This window comes from Simochromis diagramma, unplaced genomic scaffold (genome assembly GCF_900408965.1).
Source record: "Simochromis diagramma unplaced genomic scaffold, fSimDia1.1 OVJJ01000641.1, whole genome shotgun sequence".
NCBI lineage: Eukaryota > Metazoa > Chordata > Actinopteri > Cichliformes > Cichlidae > Simochromis > Simochromis diagramma.
The window spans coordinates 259472-283509 of NW_024387440.1; the positions used below are offsets into that span (position 1 = coordinate 259472).

At 42.1% G+C, this 24038-nt stretch overlaps 2 protein-coding genes across 2 annotated transcripts; both read right to left on the reverse strand.

Annotated features, from left to right (window-relative positions):
• Positions 1–12469: 12469 nt before the first annotated feature.
• Positions 12470–13144, reverse strand: LOC120722518 (nuclear factor 7, ovary-like). Its single transcript, XM_040013533.1, has one exon. It carries the CDS (start codon positions 13092–13094, stop codon positions 12543–12545), a length of 552 nt encoding a protein of 183 aa, XP_039869467.1. The 5' UTR covers positions 13095–13144; the 3' UTR covers positions 12470–12542.
• Positions 13145–17892: 4748 nt separating this feature from the next.
• slc25a11 (solute carrier family 25 member 11) lies at positions 17893–24033 on the reverse strand. The gene is made up of 9 exons (XM_040013525.1): positions 23772–24033; positions 21614–21766; positions 21405–21522; positions 21180–21268; positions 20998–21088; positions 19332–19422; positions 19152–19251; positions 19023–19074; positions 17893–18266 (listed from the first exon to the last, which is right to left on the reverse strand). Exons 1-9 carry the CDS (start codon positions 23834–23836, stop codon positions 18111–18113), a joined length of 915 nt encoding a protein of 304 aa, XP_039869459.1. The 5' UTR covers positions 23837–24033; the 3' UTR covers positions 17893–18110.
• Between the last annotated feature and the right edge of the window lie 5 nt (positions 24034–24038).

Below are 24038 nucleotides of genomic sequence, written 5' to 3' on the forward strand. Positions count from 1 at the left end.
CCCAGTGGAGGGGAGGATTTGTTGCTTGCTCCTTCTGGTCGGGGAGGTCCTGACTGTCGTCTGCGCTTATGCGCCGAGTTGTGCTTCAGAGTACCCAGCTTTCTTGGAGTCCCTAGGTGGAGTGCTGAAGGGCGCTCTGCCTGGGGACTCTTTTGTCCTACTGGGAGACTTCATGTGGGCAACGACAGTAAGATCTGGAGAGGCATTATTAGGAGGAATTGCCTCTCCAGATCGGAATTCGAGCAGTGTTTTGTTGTTGGACTACTGTACAAACCACAGATTGGCCAAAACAAACATAAGAGTGCCCATAAGGACACTCTATTTTCTGGACACTCGGGTAATGCGTGGTTTCCCTCCATAGGCTTCCTGTTAAATCCAGAATTGAATTCAAAATCCTGCTCCTCACATACAAGGTCTTAAATGATCAGGCCCCATCTTATCTTAATGACCTTGTAGTACCATATCACCCTATTAGAGCACTTCACTCTCGCTCTGCAGGCCTACTTGTTGTTCCTAGAGTATTTAAAAGTAGACTGGGAGGGAGAGCCTTCAGTTTTCAGGCCCCTCTTCTGTGGAACCAGCTTCCAGTTTGGATTCGGGAGACAGACACTATCTCTACTTTTAAGATTAGGCTTCAAACTTTCCTTTTTGCTAAAGCTTATAGTTAGGGCTGGACCAGGTGACCCTGAATCCTCCCTTAGTTATGCTGCAATAGACGTAGGCTGCCGGGGATTCCCATGATGCACTGGGTGATTCTTCTTCACTCACTATGTGTTAATAGACCTCTCTGCATTGATTCATATCTGTTTTTAACCTCTGTCTCTCTTCCACAGCATGTCTTTATCCTGTTTTCCTTCTCTCACCCCAACTGGTTGCAGCAGATGGCTCCGCCCCTCCCTGAGCCTGGTTCTGCCGGAGGTTTCTTCCTGTTAAAAGGATTTTTTCCTTCCCACTGTCACCAAAGTGCTTGCTCATAGGGGGGTCATATGATTGTTGGGCTTTTCTCTGTATCTACTGTACAATATAAAGCGCCTTGAGGTGACTTTTGTTGTGATTTTGGGCTATGTAAATAACATTGAATTGAATTGAATTGAATAAAGAGAGGGCCTGAGCTGTCAACTGATCATCACCTGGTGGGGAGTTGGATCAGGTGATCGAGGAGGACACTGGACAGACCTGGCGCACCTAAACCTATAGTAAGGATTTGCTGGGAGTTCCTAGGAGAGGCCCCAGTCCGCGAGATCTTCAACACACACCTCCACATACCTTCAGCAGCATTTCGAGGGAGACTGGGGACACTGAGTCTGAATGGTCCATGTTCAGCACCTCTATTGCCGAAGCTGCTGCACTGACCTACATCCACAAGGTGGTCGGTGCCTGTCGTGGTGGTCACCCCGAACCAAATGGTGGACACCAGAAGTGAAGGGAACCACCAAGCTAAACAAGGAGTCCTATTGGGCTTGGTTAGCCCGTGGGACTTCAGAGGCAGCTGATGGGTACTGAAAGGCCACGCAGAACACAGCTCGGGCAGTGGTTGAAGCAAAAACTCGGGTGTGGGAGGAGTTCGGAGGGGCCATGGAAATGGAAATAGTTCATTTCTGTATTATATGATTTATTTATTACATTTTATGTGGAGTGAATTACGGTGGCCCCTAGAGACAAAGCACGTACAAACTCCAAAACACTTACAAAATCCAAAACACGTGCAAAATCCAAAACACATGCAAGCTCCAAAACACTTACAAAATAAAAAACACATGCAAAAGACGAAACACGTACAAAATACAAAACACGTGCAAACTCCAAAGCACTTACAAAATACAAAACACGTGCAAACTCCAAAACACGTACAAAATACAAAACACGTGCAAACTCCAAAGCACTTACAAAATCCAAAACACGTGCAAACTCCAAAACACGTACAAAATACAAAACACATGCAAAATCCAAAACACGTACAAAATACAAAACACGTGCAAAATACAAAACACGTACAAAATACAAAACACGCGCAAACTCCAAAACACATGCAAAATACAAAACACGTACAAAATACAAAACACGTGCAAAATACAAAACACATGCAAAATACAAAACACGTACAAAATACAAAACACGTGCAAAATCCAAAACACGTACAAAATACAAAACACAAAACACATGCAAAATACAAAACACGTACAAAATACAAAACACGTACAAAATCCAAAACACGTACAAAATACAAAACACGTGCAAACTCCAAAACACATGCAAAATACAAAACACGTGCAAAATCCAAAACACGTGCAAAATCCAAAACACATGCAAAATACAAAACACGTACAAAATTCAAAACACGTGCAAAATCCAAAACACATGCAAAATCCAAAACACGTGCAAACTCCAAAACACGTGCAAACTCCAAAACACATGCAAAATCCAAAACACAACGGAAGTGCTCCAGGACGCTAGGGGCAGTGTTGAGCTTTTGTTACCTAGTAACTACACAAGCCAGGAAGTACCAATGACCGGATTTGGGGTCTGCAGCCTTAAAGGCCGCATTTTAAGGCCGATTATGTCACAGCGACACGACAAAGACTGTCCCAATTCAAAGGCTGCTCGAAATGCGGCCCTCAAATGCGTCCTTAATTTCCCTGAATTTTAAGGATGGGTCTGTGTAGCCTTCATGGCCCAATATATCCCAGACTTCATAGCGCGGCCGTGGTTTGGATAATTTTGCCGAAAAAAAACGGCGGAAGCGGAGCGGACGAAGAGTAAACTTCCAGAAGTAAGTACTGAATATTATGTCACTTATTTATGCGCAAATGTTTTTATAATGAAGAACATTAAAACATTACTGTTGGCAACATGTCGGGAAAGTTATGTGACATTAGCGACGTTTGTACTAACTTGGTTTTAAAGCCTTTACTTCAAAATATTCGCCGTTCAATAGCTGAATTTAATCTTACAGAGAATGTGATGATTTTATGCGTAATTAAAGTCAGTCATGTCAGTCAGCTGACAGTTCACTCCTTAAGCTGAAAGAAAGATGCTTTAATCACAGGAGTCACACATGTGTCCACTGTACCATCTGGGAACTCTTCTTGTTTAGCACTCGTAATAACACAAACACTAAATCCTCCTGTTTGTAGCAGTGTGTACACCTGAGACTGTCACCTGTCTGTCTGTCCTGAACTCTCTCTTTTTCTTTCTCTCTGATTGTGGAATAAAAGTATGAACATGTATTTATAAGTCACACTTGTGTTTGAATCCTGCAGCTTATCACACATTTGATTTCTATGTGTGACACCTGCAAGTGTCCAGAGTGAGGACAGACTGAGGGACCCACTGCTGCACATCATCTGTGAGGCTTTGCACCCCTGATGATCCACCAGGACAAACTCAGCAGTGTGTGAGGAAGAGGAGGAGGAAGAGCCAGCAGCAGCTGACAGATGGAGAGAATAGACAGACTGTTCCCTGTTTGTGAAGGACTGCTAGAAAAGTTTAAAATACCTAATTGTCTGTCCTGAATCAGTCTTATTAGGTAATGTTCAAATAATTTTATCATTCCAGTGTTTCCAGTGTGGGAGAAAGTACTCAGGGCCTTCAAGTTACGCACTATGAAAGGCAGCAACAAGTTTAATGTTCAGAAACCTAAAGTATGTATCAGCAGCAGAATGGAACTAAAAATAAATGTTTCAGTTCTATGAAGCTTTGAGTATTTTGGATCAGTAGCACTGCTGTGTTTGTTGTATCATATTGCTGTAATTGTTTATATGCTTTATATATTCTGAGGTAAGTTGATCTATAGTGTTACATCATATTCTATAAGGATGTTATGTGTTTGTAGACTTTCTGCCCAGTTTGACCCATTTAGCAGACGTCAGCCTGTTTAAAGCTCTGATATCTATTCTGTATGACTTAAAGCAGTTATGACATGGTCTGATTTTCTCACCCAATAAAGGAATATTTAATACATCAGTCTACTCTTCATTTTATCAGAAACATATATATACTATTATATATTGTACATATATTTATTAGTTTCAGATGTAGCCATTCTTGTATTTTGCTTGTTTACATTATTGTATTTTGCATAACTCTGTTGCTTGTGAAGCTCGCACACAAGAATTTCACTCACATGTGCTGTACCAATGTACCTGCACATGTGATGTGACAATAAAAGTGATTTGATTTGAAACGGTTATCACAGCTTGTACATTTTCTTTTTACACATGTATGTAAGCATTGAGCCAAATTTAGTAATGCCAACATACTGAAGGAACAACATTTGTCTCTTATATATGATACACCTATATATGTACTGTCAATATACATTTTGAACCAGCTGCAGATGTCAGAGTAACAACTGACTGACCCCCACATAAAGTGCGTTACAGTAGTCCACAGGGGAAGAAATAAAAGCATGGATCACGGTTTCAAAGTGCTGCCTAGAAAGAAAAGATTTCACTCTTGCCAGTCGCCTTAAATGATAAAAATGGACTGGTCCAACTTAAAACCAAGGGCAGTAACAACAGGTTTAAAATAAACCTCCAGGGGTTCCAAATGAAAAGAAGAGGACTCACAGGGGCCACTGGGTCCAAACACCAACAAATCTGTTTTCTTTTCATTCAAATTTAAAAAGTTTAGAGCCAACCAAGCTTTAATGTCATCTAGGCATGTCAAGAGAGGTTTTATTCAGATGCCATCCTTCGGCTTCAGTGGCAAATAAATTTGGCAGTCATTCCTATATACTTGTCTTTGAGTGAAGATTTAAGGTGGTAAGACATGTAAATAACTGCAACTTGAATCTGTACTGAAGCTCAGTATTTGACACAGAGTTCATGTTCACTGCTGTAATACCTAATAATGACTAATATAATAACCATAATATTGGCCATATTATATTTACATTACCAAAGTGATATGACTTTAGTCTCATGAACAACATTAGCTAATTGTTATTTACTAGCTAATCTTAAATGACTGTTCAGTACAGAAATGAAGCCCAAAAATCATGTTTTACTGTCCTGTGGTCTCAGCCTCAGATACTTATCAAATCACGCAAAGCTCTTGTAGAAACAAACAAACAAATGAAAAAAAAATGTTCTCCTTCATTTCTGTCAAAAAAAGTGGTATGACACGTTTTCAGCTGTTAGTATCATAGTTGCTAGGCAACCTGGGAAGCGCAATGGAGACTAGAGCCCATGTGTTTGCAACAAACTTGCCGTTTATTTTACAAATCGAGCTCAACACTGCCCCTAGCGTCCTGGAGCACTTCCGTTGTGATTTGGAGTTTGCATGTGTTTTGGATTTTGTACGTGTTTTGTATTTTGCACGTGTTTTGTATTTTGTACGTGTTTTGTATTTTGCATGTGTTTTGTATTTTGTACGTGTTTTGGATTTTGTACGTGTTTTGGATTTTGTACGTGTTTTGGAGTTTGCATGTGTTTTGGATTTTGTACGTGTTTTGGATTTTGTATGTGTTTTGAATTTTGTACGTGTTTTGGATTTTGCATGTGTTTTGGATTTTGTATGTGTTTTGGAGTTTGCATGTGTTTTGAATTTTGTACGTGTTTTGGATTTTGCATGTGTTTTGGAGTTTGCACGTGTTTTGGATTTTGTACGTGTTTTGGAGTTTGCACGTGTTTTGGATTTTGTACGTGTTTTGGATTTTGCATGTGTTTTGGTTTTTGTACGTGTTTTGGATTTTGTATGTGTTTTGGATTTTGCATGTGTTTTGGATTTTGTATGTGTTTTGAATTTTGTACGTGTTTTGAATTTTGTACGTGTTTTGGAGTTTGCACGTGTTTTGGATTTTGCACGTGTTTTGGATTTTGCACGTGTTTTGGATTTTGCATGTGTTTTGTATTTAGTACGTGTCTTGGATTTTGTACGTGTTTTGGATTTTGTACGTGTTTTGGAGTTTGCATGTGTTTTGGAGTTTGCATGTGTTTTGGATTTTGTATGTGTTGAGGAGTTTGTGCGTGCTATTTGGAATTTGTAAGTGTTTTGGAGTTTATACATGCTTTGTCTCTAGGGGCCACCGTAGTGAATAAATAAAAGTATATTTACCATAGGCCTTGGAGACAAAGCACATACAAACTCCAAAACACGTATAAACCCTGAAGCACTTAAAAACTCCAAAACACGTAAAAATTGTGAAGCACGTACAAAACACAACAGAAGTGCTCCAGGATGCTAGGCGCAGTGATGTCCTTTTGTTACCTAGTGGCTACACAACCCAGGAAGTACCAACGACCAGATTTGGTGTGTGGTAGTAACAGGTAAATGAACATTTTCTTAAATTACACAAACAATACACATATGCAATATTTCAATTGTGTAATTTAAGTGATCTAGGTAGCTCTGTTTTGGAAGCTCAGTTAACCCTAGAAATGTGTTTTGGAGTTTGTACGTGCTTTGTCTCTAGGGGCCACCATATATATTTATATATAAACATATATAAATAAAACCACCTTTTTTTTACATTAGTAATTCCTTTTGTGCATAATTTTATGTTCTTGTTAATCATAAATTAATTGCAGCAACAAAACAACCTGAAGAGCCGGTTGGGAGCTGAAAGAGCCAGTTCTCTAAAAAGAGCCGGAAATCCCATCACTGGCACCTCATTTCTAAGGCCAAGCACTATATTCCGTATAATGACCTGGAAAAACGTATTCATGCACTCGTGACTTCCAGGTTGGGTTACTACAGCTCTCTTTACATTGGCCTTTTCTCCTCCCTTCTCCTTAGATTGTAGACTCTCCAGAATGCTGTGGCACACCTTTTGACGGGTAGTAGGAAATTTTCTTCCATTATTCCTGTTCTTGCTGACTTGCACTGGCTGCCAGTTAAATACCGTATTCAATTTAAAATACTACTCTTCACGTACAAAATTATCAATAATTTGGCGCTGAGCTACCTCAGTGAGTGTCTTTGATTACACACTCCTGTCAGAGCACTTAGATCTGCTACTCAGCTTCTTCTGCAGCATCCTCATTCTCAGCTGAAGTCTCGGGGCGACCATGTGTTTGCTGTAGCTGCCCCAGTCTTATGGAACAATCTTCCTGTTGCGTCTGACTCTATGCCATTGTTTGAATCACGGATAAAGACTTATTTATTTAATATTGCTTTTCCACCTAGCTAATATTTGGTGTGCGTTGATACATTTTTATCCATTATGCTTTCTTAACTACTTTTATGTATTATGGTTGTCATGGTTTTATAATTGATACGTGCCAAATGCTTTCTCTTATCGCTCCCTTCTCCTTTTTCCTGTCTTATGTTGTCAAGCACCTTGGTATACCCTTGGGTTTTTTAGTGTGTTTTACAAAGAAAGTTTATTATTATTATTTGCGTTGGGTGAATGCTGAGTATTTGTATATGTGTGCACGGGGATGGAAATGCACATTTGTGTCTCTTTGTGCCTGTCTGTCTGTGTCCATATGTCAGGTCAGGTCTTAGACTCCACCTCTCTGGGAACATCTCAGGCCCTCCAAAGTATGGAAGCCTATCTCCCCTCATCACACCGCCTGCTGGTGGCTGATGCCCTCAGGCGTCAGTGTGTTGGTGGTTCTTGGTGTCCGGGGCTCAGGTATGTACCGGCTCACTGCCTGTGGCTGCTTGGCGAAGCCTGGCGCCCGTGGCTCAGTCAGGCCTCTTCCGGGGAGTGGGGGGGGCCTCAGGCCTCTGGGCCTGCAGCTCGGTTCACTTTGGCACAGCTGGCTGCCGGCAGAGCCCGTGGGCACACGACTGCAACCCCCTCTGGCCTCTGCTCCGTGGCTGCTGTGGGACCCCTCATTTGGGGCTCTCCTCAGCTCTTCCCAGGAGGGTGGCACAGATGCCTCTCCGGTGGTCCTCCTCGGGCTCTCGCACTGTGGGGCCTGGATCTCCTCCATGCCTGCTTCATGCCCTGGGGGACGGGGCTATGGCTCCCCACACAATCCTCAAACAGAACGCTACATAGAGAAGCCATTTGAATACAAGCGCGCTGATCCACACAGGTGTGCACAGTTCATAGACACAAACTACACCTTTCTTGACTGCTACCTCAAAGCACAGTGTGCGCTGTCATCCCCTCGAAACTTGCCATGAAGCTCGTCGACCTTGGGCTGGGAACACCGATCTGCAGATGGATTCTAAACTTCCTCACAAACAGGCCCCAGGTGGTGAGAGTTGGTAAGCACACCTCCTCATCACTCATCCTAAACACAGGTACGCCACAGGGTTGTGTGCTTAGCCCCTCCTATATTCCCCGTTCACACACACGACTGTGTTGCTAAACAAGAGTCCAACATCATCATCAAGTTTGCGGATGACACAACCATCATAGGCCTTGTGAGATTATTCTGTTATTATATGTTACCTTATATATGTAATCAAAGTAGTTGAAGTATGATACTGCTGTAGATCATATTATACCCTTTAACATAGAGTGTGTGATCAGTATGTAGTCTTAGTTTGCATTATACTTCTGACTTAAAAGAGTGTGAAAATCATTAGATCTATTGGATTGACCTGTATTACTCGACACTGTTGAATGTGTTACACTGTTTCTTGACATTTCATACTGCTGAATCATGAAGAGAACGTTGTGTGCAGAGGACCTTGTGCAGATAATAGAAGAGACAGACCCCCACCTTTTCAGAAGAGCAGAAAGACAGGGAGCCGAGGTCATAACTTAGGCGCCGTAAGAGAGAAAGAATGTGAAATGTTTAGGCTTTTACGACTAGGTGGGGGCCACTAGAGACTATAAGAAGCTGTGTAACCCGTCACCATTTTGAGACTTGCTGTGACCCTCTGCAGGCAGGTCTCCCCATCATGATGGTTCTAATGCTCATAAGTATTGAATTGTATGGAAATAAATGATTGTTGATTGAGCATTTTTACACCGAGTACTGTCCTTCCTTCAGCCCAAAGATTAAAAGAATTGGGAAATTTCAACAGCCTCATCACAGGCAATGATGAGACGGCCTATAGAGAGGAGGTGATGGCGCTGTACGAGTGGTGGCTGGAAAATAACCTGACTCTCAACATCAGCAAAACTAGAGAGATGATAGTGGAATACTGGAAACAACCAGTCAGAGAACACCAGCCCATCCACATCAACGGTGTCAAGGTCGAAAGGGTCAGCAGCTTCAAATTCCTTGGAGTCAACATCACCGAGGACTTCTCCTGGACCCTTCACACAGACACTGCTATCAGGAAAGCTCGCCAGCGGCTTTACTTCCTGAGGAGGCTGAGGAAGTTTAGCATGAACGCCAACATCACCTCAAATTTTTACAGGTTTGCAATTGAGAGCTTGCTGACGAGCTACATCACAGTTTGGTACGGAAGCTGCTCTGCCAGCAGCCGTAAATCACTACAGAGGGTGGTGAAGGCAGCAGAGCACATCACTGGCACGAGGCTTCCTGCCATTCAGGACATTTATCTCCAGCGATGCCTCCGTAAAGCACACAGCATCATCAAGGACCACCCAGCACATCAGCTGTTCTCCTTGTTACCATCTGGCAGACGTTACAGGAGCCTGTCTGCTCGGACTACAAGACTCAAAAACAGTTTTTACCACCAAACCATACGACACCTCAACCACAACACTTACACACACACAACACAGTCCACAGGACGCACTCAGAAGCTACCCTGCAGCTTCACAAGTACTCTGTATAATCTGCACTGGTCACTCCACTTTATTGTCATTGATATTTCTATTTAAAAGTGCAATACTGTGATTTTCTGCTTCGTATTCCTGTGCAATATCCCATCTGCCCTCCCGTCATATTTCTTTTCAAGATTTTCTTATTTAATCACTAGTGTACATATATTTATATTTATAGATACATATATATTTAGTCATCTTTTCTCTTTTACCACGTCTCTCTAATATTTGTATCTGTACCATGCTGCAGAGTGACTGCTGCTCGTCAAACACATTTCATTGCAATGTTGACCCTGTGCTAACTTGCATATGACAAATAAAACTGAAAACTGTGTGCTGAACAGCAGCATTCAATATTTAATATTTACTGTTATTTACACTTAACTAGATTAATGGTGTTGTGTTTATTATGTTGCTCTTTTTTTTTTTTTGCTTGTTTTCTTTGTTTTTTTTTCTTTTTTCCTCTCAACAGGCGATCCGGGAGATTTTTTCTTTTTAAGTGCCCTTTCTTACTGCCCCTCTTCCCCTCTGTTTTTCTTTTCTTTCATCTTTCTCTCTCCCTTTTCTTATCCTCCAGCCATGTCTTTCCCATCTGTAACAACTGAAAATAAAATAAAATGCTGGAAAGGATACTCCATCTGTTAGTCGAACCTCGGATACAGGAGGAACAATGCAGTTTGGCATGGAGGAGATTGGGTCTTTGCAGTTGCATCACTTGGACACTGGAATAACTTACCAATTGATAGGAGGTAAACGGATTCCGCACAAAGACGTAAACACAAAGCGCGATTTGACACATCAAAATCGGAGATATTGGCATTCTGTAAACTTTCAGCCCCGACAGCGTGTCTGTGTTGACAGCTCACAGATCCTGAGCTGCAGGTTTTTTCACTCTCTAACCAAAATTTACTGAACCGGCAGCAAAAGAAGATCAAAGCTACGCTTCACATTTGATAAACATCGTCATTAATTCCTTCTTGCCTTTGCTGTCCAGAAGGGGAGAGGCGAGTAAGGATTACTGGGTATAAAAGTTTTATGTAGAAGAAATCAGCTGTTATTCTATTTGTCTTCTGAGAGTTGAACAGTTCAGAAGATTGGCTTAAAGAAGTTCACAGTTGGGAATTCCAGCAGAGATGGGATCAACACAGAGAGTGATAAACTGCTGCCTAAACCGTGGACTGTGTGGACTGTGGACAAATTGATTACTTATTTTTTTGCTTTTTCCTCTGCTCCATTTTTGTCTTATTTTATTATAAAGTTAAAGAGCATTTGGATCACTATTGTTGTCCTTCTCGAGTACAACTCTCAGGAATTTTCAGTGTTTTGTGGGTTATAACTTTGAGAAGATTTCCACTATAATCCACTGGGGACTTAATTTCCAAGGGATGCTGCTTTTCTATTGGATCTTTTTTTATTATACGAAACAACCTGGATGTGCTCCTTCTCTACTCCAGTCTCTCTCCTCTCAAGGATCATAAAAAAAATTAGCGTTAGTTTAGAGTAGTTTAATTAGATAGCGTAATAAAAGAAAAAACTAGATGAACTACTATTTCATAACCATTTTATTAGCCCACGTTATTAGTTAATAAACTACAATGACTCATCCAGCCTGAAAAGGTTTATTTTATTTTGTTTTCCTCTAACACACAAGCAAATTTTACAGCAAGTGCAGCAGTAAATGTACTGATGGTACATTTTACTGCACTTGTACACCTAGGAATTCCCATTCACCACAAAATGCGGTAAAGTCGCTTTTTTTTTCTTGTTTTAATTTTTTAACCTTTGTACATGTTCATGAAATGATGATAATCTACAGATAAGTGTGTAAAGCTTAGTCATTTGAGCTCACTGATTCAAAAATGTTTTAAAGCATTCATGATAACTTCATAAGAGCAGTCCTACTGTCAAATCATCAAGTGTATGAAGGCTTTCTTAAACATCATCAACCTTTTATGGAGACTTTTTGTACATCTTCATTTATGCTGTTTTTGTTCACCGTGTTCTGATCTTAAACCGGTTTATCCAGCGGATAAAAATAGTGTCATGTTCTGGGTGAGTCACAGTAATTTTCCACAGTCCCTGCTCTTGTCATCTAGGCAGAGTCTTCATCACTCCTAAGACTAATGAAGCTGGTTGTATTTAAGACCAGCCTTCGCCAGAATGTCTGCTAACCTACTGGTTCTCAATTGCCTCTGTCTAAGACTTCATAGTTCATGTTCATTCATCCTAGGCTCATTCCTAGCTTTTGCACCTGTAAATATTGCTATCACAACATGACTGTAAATAACACTGTTGTTCACTTCATTCTTAGCAGAGACATGAAAATTAAAAGAAAGCTGTTTTCTTGTTACACAATGGGTTTATTAAATAATTGTTATACCTGAATATGATTACATTTTTCTTTCACAAGTACCTGACTCTTTACTTCCACACTGGAATGATCATTTTTTATTGGAATTAAATAAAGTAAACAAAAGAACAGAATTCAAAGATCAGAAACATTTCATATATGGAGTTAAACATGAATCATTGTTTCAACAACATATTTATTGTTGTCATAAACAGACAAGAAGACAACAACAAACTGCTCCTCCCATTCAACACATGTCAGTCCATATCCCAGCAAACTAAATCATCTCCATTTACACATCAAATAGAAACATGAATCACTTGTAATGATTAGAAACTGGATAGAATTTCAAATCTAGTTTGGGGAGTCATTCAGTGAGAAACAGTGAAATGATTTTCCATGTGAAAAGGTGGACAGCAGAAACAGAAAGAAACAGTGAGAACTAAAAGAGAAACAAAGAGCTTTGGAACAACGAGGCAGCAGGAGGACAGCTGCAGTTTAACAGCTTCAACTCACTGACAGGAAACAACATTAGAAACATCATCATCCTCAACTCATCTGCTGCACTGACACTGACACCTTCAACGGCAACACCTTCACTTTACCATCAGTGCTAATATACGGAAACATCCTGTGAGTGAAAGTGTGTGTGAAGGTGTGTATGTGTGTGTTAGTATCAGGATCAGAGAACGACAGCTTTCCTCTGTTCCAGTCCAGATTCACTCTGATCCTCTGGAGCTTCTTCTGGACTGAGAGAGCAGTTGATGGAGCTGATGGAGAGTGTGCTGAGTATTTATCTTGATAGAACAATATTCCCCACAATCCAGACAGTATGCTTCCCTTTCTCTCCATAGACTCTGCAAATACACCCAGTACCCACCGTGTACTGTCTCCAACCTCAACATCCCAGCTGTGAGTCCCTGAGTTAAAGCCCTCAGAGCCCAGGACACAGCAGGAATAATCAAACCTCTCTGGATTATCAGGAAGCTGCTGCCTCTCTGCTCCTCGTCTCACACTGGTCAGATCTTCAGACAAGATGAGGTTTGGATGAGCAGTGTTTGGGTCCAGAATGAGAGGAGTGTAGGAGACCATGTCCTTCATGTTGTTCCAGATGTTGAAGGTCAGGTTGCCCAGGTGTTTGGCCTGGTCTATCAGAGCTCCTGAGGGCAGCTGTGGATCATCCAGCAGGGGGCAGCGCTGGACTCTTTCCACTGCAGCCTTGTAGTTGTGCAGGAATGAGACGTCTTCAGCTCTCAGCTCCTCCTCTGTGGCTCTGACTGTGTCTGAAAGAGCTGCTATCTCTCTGCTCAGAGCCTCCATCTTCTCCTTCATCATCCCACTCTTCTGCTCCTCTTCCTCCCTCAGTGCAGCCAGCCTGGCCTCCTCTTCCTCTGCTAGAAACTGCTGAAGCTTCTTAAACTGCTCCTTAATCTGCCTCTCTGTGTGTCGGGCCTGGACCTTAATGTGTTCTGCTGTTTGATCAAACTTCACTTGAACTTCTTCAAAAACCTTTAACTTCTTCTTTAAGGGCTCCAGAGTTTCCTGAAGTTCCTTCTTGTGTTGTCGTGCAACATCATCAATGAGTCCAAATCTGTGCGTGGCGTGTCTTTCTGAGGTACAGCAGACGACACACACTGGCTGCTGATGGTCCAGACAGTAGAGTCTGAGTATCTCCTGGGGGTGCAGACAGCAGAGATCCTCCTCTGATCTGGAAGCCATTGAGTCTGTGCATGAAGCTGAAAACAGCAGACAGGAAGTACAGTCAGTCCTGGCTCCCCTCCCTCCTCTACCACCTTCACTGAAACTTCCTTTGAGTCGTGTTTTTGCTCAAACTCACATTCAGTGTGTGGAGCGTCAGCAGCTTGAAGCAGCAGTGTTGGAGTTTTCCACTTTCTTTCTCCTGTGGCTGGATTTACTCAGAGGAAACTGCAAGTTTGGACTGAACTCAGTCTGATAGCCTGTGCGTCTCTCTTAGATGAGGAAGAACAACAGCCTGTTTCCTGGTTTGCTGCATTTGATAACCATGAGGGGAGGAGAAAAATGTTGCTTCACCTGTAACTCAGGTGAGTTTCATTCCAGAGTTAAACTGTAATCCTGTCACAAGCTAACAAGCTACAAAATAGATTTTGCTCCATTTTAGCTGCACAGGTCACAGAATGAAACCTTTTCTGAAGCTGAGAAAATACAATGTTACTCAGTTGTGCAGCTGTTTAGCAGCTTTTATTTTAGACTTTCACTAGCTGGGCCCATATCCTCATTTTAGGTTTGGCAGCATGTTTTTAGTAGACAAAGGCAAGTGGCTTAAACAAGAACTGAGCTACGGTTTGGGGAAGGCCTCGAAGGGAACTGGCGACAGCTCCCTTGATTAGCCAGATCCCCATGAATGCATCCCCTACAAGCTGTAAGAACTGTGCGTTACGATGGTCAAAGACCTCTGCAGTAATGTAAGTGGTAGGCAGGCTGGTGAAGATAAGTAGCCCCTTGCCTCAATAAGATGGTCTAGGATTGTGGATGACTACACAAAATTAGGCAGAATTGGCAGGAGAAGAGATCAAAGGCAATTCTGGACAATTAAAGACCTCTATAGATAAATGAAGGGAACCCTCAATTAGGTAGCAACATGGCTTAACTCTGAATTGAAACAGTGACGTATGCTGGAAATTTGAGACGTGTGGTAATGGCTTGATTGTTCATAAACATTTACGTGAGCTTGTCTTAGAGTAGAAGACAGAGAGGGGGTACCTGGCTCTTTAATTTACTTTTGGTAAGGTAGCAATAACTACTGTGCCGATTTCTGAAACAAACAAAGGTGATGGTGAGCAGTTTTGGAAGGGTTGGCTGACTTGAAAGAATCATTAGAGGAGAACTGCCTTCTATAATGATAACCCCCAAAACCGGCAGAGAGCCGAGTACAATACCACCAATCTGAACAACTGGACCTCATAGAAAATGATAATGCATTTGGGATATTGTCAGAACCAAATGCAACAGAAGGCAAAGTTCAGATGTATTAAAAGGAGTCTTAGAGGACAGAACCTGGCCCTGGAGGGATGGTAGGACGATAACCGGCAACCCAGTGCCGATAAATTGTTGTTGTTTTTTTGGGGTTTTTTTGGGCAAATGATAGATTTCAGAAGCTGCCAGTCCAGTGCCGGAAAAGTGAGTTGTTGTGTTATGTGAAGGAAGGTTAGGGAAGAGAGAACCTGTGTGCTCTCTGCTCCGATTCCACTTTATTTTCTTTTTCCATTTTTTCCGGTGCTTCTTGCTAGCCGGTAACATACATACTCTGCAGCAACACAGTGCCATCTAGTGGCTGATACAAACATAGGTCAACAAGTTACATCTTCCTTCTTTAAAAAAAAAAAAGAACAAAACAACAAAGCAACTCAGGCTTGTAAAATTTGTCAGGCAACTGAAATTACGGGAATAAACATCCTGAGCAACATCCATTAATATCATAGCATTCGGCTCAATACTGGCTACATCATTAACATAATAAATAGATGCATTTAGTGACATCATTGGAACAACAAACATGTGAACAGCCTTTTTTTTTTTTCCCCGGCTGCAGCCTTTACAATATTACAGGTCCAAGACCTGTCTTGGTTTAGTAACGCGCCCATATCGAGTTGTGTATCCAGGTGTTGTCTTTATCAGGGGATCCACAGGCGGGGGCTGAGAAACCACAGCGCTGTCATTGCTGTTGACTGTCGGTTGAATGAACTCCTCACCTCCTACGCTGTTTCTGCCTTTGCCGAGGTGTCGGCGGTTACGGCGATAAACTTGTCCTGTATCTGTGGTTATGTTGTAGCTTCTGGACGTGTCTGCACAACTCGTGACCACAGCTGGTTTCCAGGAACCATCTTGTTGACGGAACTGGACCGGTGTGCCAGGATATAGTCGAGGCAGATTTCGGGCTGCTCTGTTGAAATAAGTCTGCTGGCGCTGCTGGCAGACTTCTCTCCTCACACGTACTGTTTGCTGGCAAACTACTTGTGGTTCCAGCTGTTTTGGTGTTGCAGGGAGGATGGAGCGGAGTCTCCGGCTCATGAGTAGTTATGCAGGCGACTTTAAGTTGTCCACGGGGGTGTTCCGGTATTCTAATAGGCTCAAGTAGGGATCCTTATGTTCAGCTTTGGCATTGTCCAGTAGTTTTTTTGCTGTCTGGACAGTCTTTTTGGCTAGGCCATTGCTCTGTGGGTAATGGGGGCTAGTAGTGTTGTGGGTGAAACTCCGACTTTGCGAACTGTTGGAAATTACTTGAAGCATAGCACGGGCCGTTGTCACTAATCACTGACTCTGGAATCATGCCTGGCCATGGCTGACTTTAGTTTGCGGATCACTGCTTCTGCAGTGCAGCTGTACAGTCTTTCCAACTCGAAGAACCTACTATAGTAATCTACGATGATGATGTAGTCTTCCGAGTTCCAAGTAAACAGATTAGTTGCTATAACCTGCCACAGTCTTTCTGGTATTGCATTTGACAGCAGGGGTTCCTTGGGGTTAGCAGTTTGTCTTTCCTGGCATGTGCTGCAGTCTCCAACTGCTTCCTCAATCTGCTTTCCCATGCTTGGCCAAAACAGAAGGTCTCTGGCTCTGTTTTTACTCTTTTCTATGCCCATATGGCTGGAGTGAATCCGATCTATCATGTCCTTTCTGAACCTTTTTGGGATCATTTTCTCTCCTTTAAACATGATCTCATCCCTGTGGTTCCAAAACTCCTGGATGTCAGGTGGACATTGAGACCTTTTATCCGGCCATCCACCCAATGTGGTCCTTCTCAGAGTGTTAAGCTGAGGGTCCTGGCCTGTTTTGTTTCTTATCTGATCAGTGACAGGCCTGTTGCTGAGGACTGTGTGGATCTGCACATCCATTCCGTCACATAGTGATTTATCGTAGAACTCTATGGATTTCCGGGAGAGCGAGTCGGCTACCGGGATGTCTTTCCCTGGCTTGTGGATGATGCTGATGTTATACTTTTGCAGCTGTAGTATCATCCTCTGTAGCCGTGGTGGTGCTGATACTAGTGGCTTTTTGAGTATGGACTCTAGTGGCTTGTGGTCCGACGCAAACACAGGTGGATTCACTTGTACAAAAGACAAACTGAAATGGATTGTAACCAGAGCATTCTGACCAGTCTACCTGGTGATAGGTTTACCGCAACTGATGACTTGTTCAATTAAGGTAAATAAAACCACGTCACTTATGAAGACACACAGCTTATCATGTTATAGTTTTAAAACATCTAAAATCACTCTTGTTAATTCATTTGCTAGATTAGCTGCTAGCATACCCACTTTGTTTGAGGCTTTTTGCTAGCTAGTTAGCAACACTACACACCTGCTACTCTAATAGTCTGTATTTTTTAATGACGCAGCACTCCTTAGCTTTTGTTATCCATATTTAGAAAGAGATGGCATTAGCTGTACACTCCAGAGGCCCAGAGTTACTGTTAATATCAGAAATGTAATGCTGTCCTTTATGATTTTAAGTTTAGGCTGAGGATTATCTAAAACTGAAGATTTAAACACTTTTAGATCCATTACAGTTATAGAGCACTTTGCAGCCTGCTAACATGGAAACTACATAAAAATAGCAGGTGGTTTCATAAAAGTGTAATTTATTCTTTTCATTTAATTTAATAATAGAGTCTACATTATTAACAGCTAAACTCACCCTGGCAGAAAAAATGGTGAGGAAAACCATCAGGACCAAGCTGGGTTTCCTGGGTCCAGAGATCTGGACAAACTTTCTCCCTTACTTTCATAACAGCTGTCCTGTGCCAGATGTTACATTGAGAGGCATCAACATCAGTATCGACTACAATAAAGTTTAGCCGACGTATTGATGTAATTAATAACAGGAGTCCAAGTAGGAAGTGATGGAAATGACAACAAAGCAAGGTCAAAAAGTCTTTATTCAACCACGAGTCTCTGCTCAGCCATGGTTGTTACCATGGTTACCCATCATGATGCTGCGTGTTGTCAGGGAGACAGTGGGGTAGGGTTTCTACAAATAAGACTTAATTACTCAAAACATCTGTGAATGATGTCTGAACTACATTTAATTTACATTTTTCTCTTTACAGAAAGAATTCAAACACTGTGTGCGCGTGGGCTAAACGTCGAGGACGTAGGTCTTGTAGAGGCGGTTCATCTGCTCCAGGAAGATGAAGGTGAGGACGGTGTGCGGGCCGAGGCGGGCATAGTACGGAGTGAAACCTTTCCACAGAGAGAAGAAGCCCTCTTTCCCCACCACTCGAACCAGCACCTCCTGATCATGACACAGATAATTCAGTCGGTGCCCAGAATATAAACACTTATTACCGGAACAAGTTCTATTAATACAGTATTAATATAACAGTCCTCTCACTGGCCACTTCATTAGGAACACCTGTTAAACTTCTTTGACTTGTGTTTTATCAGCCAATCACTTGGCATTGACTCAGTGCATTTAGACATGATGCCCGTGCCCATCCTGTCATGACCACATTTCCTGATTTCTGCAGGATAACACATGTCAAAAAGCTCCATTCATCTCTAACATAAGAAAATAAGTTCACTGTACTCAAATGGCCTGACTCCAATGGAGCATCTTCCTCATCAAGGAGCAACTGACAAACCTGCAGCAGCTGTGTGATGATATGATGTTAATATGGAGCAAAATCCTCGTTAAATTTATTAAGACTTAAAGAGTTCTGAAGATAAAACTTGTTACTAGCGATGTGTACCTAATAAAGAGGCCTGTCAACGTGTATTGGAGATTGTCAGAAAATGATTATGTACAAGAAAATGATTCTCTAAATCTAAATGTTACACAAAGAACATCAAAGATACAGAAGTAACCTGTACAAATACTTCAAAATCACAGTATTACCAGGAACAATATTGCATTTATTCATCAGCTCATCTACTTTCAGAGCATTATTTAACTTTCATGCTAAAAAAAAAAAAAAAAAAAAAAAAAAATTTTAAATGACCAAAATGTAATAACAAAAACAAGTAAAAACAAATAAAATTGGCGACTCACCAAACCATTTTTATACTCTGGCTTCCCGTCGATCATCTTCATGTTCTGGATCCTGCCAAGAAAAAGGAGAAGGTGGTCAGACTCGGCTCGACCACAGAAGAAGAGTTCATCAAACGCCTTCAGTCTCACCTGGTCTTTACGATGTCGACAGGCATCGAGGCTGCCGTGGTAACCAGACCACTGATCATACTGGCACAGAAGTGACACAGAATATCGTCTCTAAAATAACCTGAAAACACAAACATATTCATGAAGAGTGCGCGTCACTGCAAGACTGTGCTTGCGTGAGTGCGTGCGTGCGTTGGGCACCTGAGTCAAGCAGCGCCTGTTTGGACTGAGAGTACGAGGCCAGCTGAGCAGCGTTCACGACCACCGCTCGAGCCATGGTGGGAATGCAACCCTGCAACAACAGAGTCGTCATCAGCTCAGTTATTAAAAACACCCAAAGAGACTCGATAAAGCTGCTGAACCAACAAACCGACGTGAACGCTCCACAGATGACGTCTGGAGTCTTTTCTGTGGGAAATGAACCAGCGAGGGTAGAGGTGGAGGGATGTCAGCGACCCTCAGAGCATGCTGTAGCTCCGATTTACAGTTTCAGCTTTTTATCGTCTTTGATTCAGCAGAATAGCTGAGATCAGTCCCAGTTTAGGTTCCAGCACTTAAATCCTCATTTTATTACTAACACTCATCAGGAAATTTGATTTAAAGAATCAATTAACTTTTGTTATTGATATTACAGCAGTCGCACACAAATTACTCCAGAGAATGAAAGGACAAGTGTCAAATTTTGTTAATCATAGTGAGAATTTCATGGATGAAGCTTTTAGATTCCTGCAAGCAGAATCTTTTGTTTTGTTTTTTTTTTGTTTTGTTTTTTTTTTTTTTAAGTGAAAAGTTTAAAATGTTACTACCAAGTGTTTATAACTGAACAAAAACTGAGGCACTGCAATGACTCCGTATTCAGTTTATCTGACCTATGTTTGCACCATCTTTGGTGGGAAAACTGTTGCAAAATCAGAAAAAAGATGCAGAGATCAGAAAAGAAGAAGATCCCTGTCCTTCCCGTCTTGGAGCAACTGTGACCACGTAATGTCGTCTGGGAATAATAAAGTGTTCTGATACATTGAAAAAGACTGCGACACTGCCCTCTGCTGCCCCATGGAAGTACTGCAGATGGTCAGTAAAATCCTTTGCAAATTAAAAAAATTCAATTAATATTTTTAATAAAAATAAAAAGATCATTTAAATGTTTTAATTCAGTTTAAAATTATTTAAAAATTGTAGACACATTTTTAACAAGGGCTGTAAAAACTAACAAAACAAAGCCACTAAATCCATGAGCGTTTATTCAATCGTCACCTGAGGAGTTAAAATTATTCTTAAAAAAAAAAAAAACCCACAGCGAATACTGCACCACAGTCTCGCGCAACGATTAGATTAGAGATTTGTGTTTGATAAAGAGACCCAGATTTAAAACATGTGACATTCTTCAGTTTGGAATTTTTTTTTTTTTTTTTTTTTTTTTTTTTTAAAAGAAGACAAACTGAGAATATAAATGTTTTGGAAACATGAGGATAAGCTGTGAAAAAGCCAAATTCAAAAATATCAGAATCAAAACTGAGGTCATTTTTCTTGTTTTTGCTCAGGATTCGCACCAGTGAACTGCAAGAGTTTTTTTCCCCTTCAATAAAAGCTGCAGCAGTAGCTCACAGTTCCCATTAACTACTTTCACACATTAATAACAGTACAACGGCTTGAAAAACTAAATAATTAAACAAATAAGAAAAATAAAAAAGAACTAATGTAATGTTTGTGTGATGTTAAATCGGGCAGCATCTACTCTGGGTGAAGGACCACTTCAGGACAAACCTTTTTATCAATTAAAATGTCCACATTAAATTACTGCATCTGGACTGATGGCTACTCATTCAGGCCCAAGTGAAGAAAATGATGGTGATGATGGTAGCCTCACCCTCCACAGCGTAGTGACGCCTTCCTCTTTGGTTATTCGAAAGAGGGCATTAAAAACATTCTTGTATCCTCTCCGCTGGTCTGCAGGTAACCTGGAGACACAAACGGTGAGGAAAACGCCTGCGAGTCATTTTGTGTCCATGCCGAGCAGAGAAAGCTGCTCGAAGGTAAACAGAGTCTCACCGTCCATCGGCTGTCATCCTGATCAGCGCCACCTCTGCTGGCGTCCCCACAAATGCTCCAATGGCTCCAGCTGTCATACCAATCAGAGCCTGTGGGGGAGCACACTGTTACTCAGCAGCATGGAGGGTGCTGTGGCATCTACATCTTTACACTGATTAAAAGCTTTCTACAGGCTTCTGCTTAGATGATTTCAGAGCTCATAAGCCTTTCACTCTTTCAGCTCACCTTGAGGAAGAAGTTCGGCGGCCGGCCGTCACTGCTGGTCATTTTCTCGAACAGGATGGTGTAGATTCCCAGACGGGTCGTCGTGTAGGTCGCCTGACGCAAAAGACCTGCTGACAGACTGACAAACACACAAAGAAACTAGCAGTGAAGCAGGGAGATGAAACGTGAGTTAAAATGATAAAAATCAGGATGGGGCGAAGCGCTGGTACCCGGTGTAGATGCCTCCCACGCCCTCGTTTCTCAGGATGGAGAACAAGGCGTGGAAGCTGGTTTTATACTCTCGAGCCTTCGTCCCCTGACCGCTCAGCTGCATCCTGTTCTTCACCAGGTCCAACGGCTGCACGAAGACTGTCGCGCCCATCCTGCAGAGAGGGAACAGCACAGGTACGTTTATTAAAGCTGAAGCATTACTGAGAAACCTTGAAAGCAAAAACTTTTTGGCACAGTCAAAGACAACAAAACCTGGGAGCGCAGACTTGTTATCATATATCTGACACTTTATTTCAGATGTCTGAACAGATTTAAATCATAACTTATAAAATGAGACCTTTGGACTGACCGTTCCAACGACTTCCACTGAAATCCAAACAATGTGATCAAAATAAATCAAAGTTCACTTGAAAAGTTCTTTTTATTTGAAAAGAACATCAGGGAGGAGTTTTACAGTTAAGGGAGACAGTAAAAACTAAAACATGGCAGGTTGTTTAAGCGCAGTTCGAGAACAGAGGTGTTTGCTCTGATGAATTTACACTTCTGTTAGCAGTGAAGCTGCAGCGATGTGGTAACTCTGCAGTGATAAGTTATCAGGGACTGGAAGAGCTGGTACTGTGAGTTTATCAGGAGGTGAGAGTTCAGCCTCCCTTAGAAAACACCGACGGCAGCAGGTGAGAGCACAGATTAACTCACGATGATGAAAACCTGCCTGGGGCAGCGATTCTTGTCTTTTAAATCAGAACACGTCCATTTATTTATCTCAAATGAAGCTTCACAGAAGAGCGTGCTGGGATCCTGACAAATTACAAATTACGAACTGTAAAATTAGAGATGGTGCAGAAATACCTCTAAATTATCTCTGATTCACACCAAATATGGATTAAAATATAAATGAAGGCCTAATCTGCAAACCTACAGCTCTAACATTTAGTCATGTCATTATTTTTAACTTTTATAGTTTCTGAGAGATATATAGATATCTATCTATGAAAAAAAGGTGTGCAGGTTTGAAATAAAGTCAACTGTTGACACCATCTCACTGAGTTTGTAAGAAGCAGCCATACTGTCAACATTTGGTAACCTTCAACTGTTTATTATGAGGCTGTTTAACCTGCTAAGGTAACCTGACACACAGACACACACACACACCTTAAAGTGTGTGTGTGAGTAATGTTCTCCATGTTTCCTCTCATACACTCATGTTAACCTTCATGTCAGCATACGTTCACTAATCCCTGTGAGCCAAAAGGTCAAATTGTTCAGTTTATCATTTTTTTCTATTTTTGGATCAGTATGATGTCAGAGACAGTCACGCACCCTGTTGAGTGAGGGGCATCCAATCACTGAGGCGCAGTGTGAGATAATTATTGAGATTATAATTTTAATTCATTCATCAAATTATTAATTGGCTTAATGAACCCTAACTTTTATGATACATGATTAAATTTGTAAATGTTTTGTGATAAACATGGATCAGAGTTTAACTGAACCTGATTTCAGAGTTTAGAGGCTAAACCAGGTTATATCATAATCATCATCATCATCATCATCATCATCATAAAGCTGTCATCCATCCCGGCTAACAGTTAGCATGCTAACGGGAACTCGGCCAGGGCCGAGCTCAGACCGGGGAGCAGACGTCAGGTCCCCCTGACTGGTGCGACCTCCCCTTATCTGCTGTCAGAGTTTACTTTAGGGAAGCTTCGCTGCTAATCCAGCGTTAGCGTTAGCTCCTCGTTGTAAAGCCCAGGCGGGAGGTTTTAACAAATAATTTCCCGGGGATACAAGCGGAACATTTGCAGGACTTCTACGAGTTTGCATGTTTAAATGTGTTCTGGTGAGAAAAAAGGGGCAGGAAGCTCTACTCGAACATGGCTAACTAACACATGTAGACAGGTGCCCAGATTTCGTCATGACACCGGTGTGCTGATGAAAAACGTCCCCTCGGAGTTATCGGGGTGCAGCCCGTCCTGTGACAGCCAGCATCAGCTGCTAACAGCTAACTATCAGCGTGTCGCTCCGCCGCAGTAACGGCCTCCGTGCTGTCCTTTAAACCGCACAGAGGTTTGACACAGAGCGGGTTTAAACTGACCAGAGCTCTCCTCTGACCCCTGACATTAGCGCGATAGCATGGCAGCTAGCCGCATCACTTACCCAGCCAGCCCCCCGAACAGGAACTTGATGGCCTTCGGGGAGGTCTTGGGCTTCGCATCCGCCATGTTTCCCCCGATCGGTCAGTGGCCGCAGAGTCTGCGTTCAGATTTCTGCCGCCCGCCTGCCTGTGTGCCTTTGAGCCGAGCTTTCCGCCTGCTTTCTCCCCGTCGCAGCGGCGGCAGCAAGAGCAGCAAGGTGACTCTATAAAGCGGACGCGTCCCGAGACACGAAGAGCAACGGACCAATCAGGAGGCGAGGAACGATCAA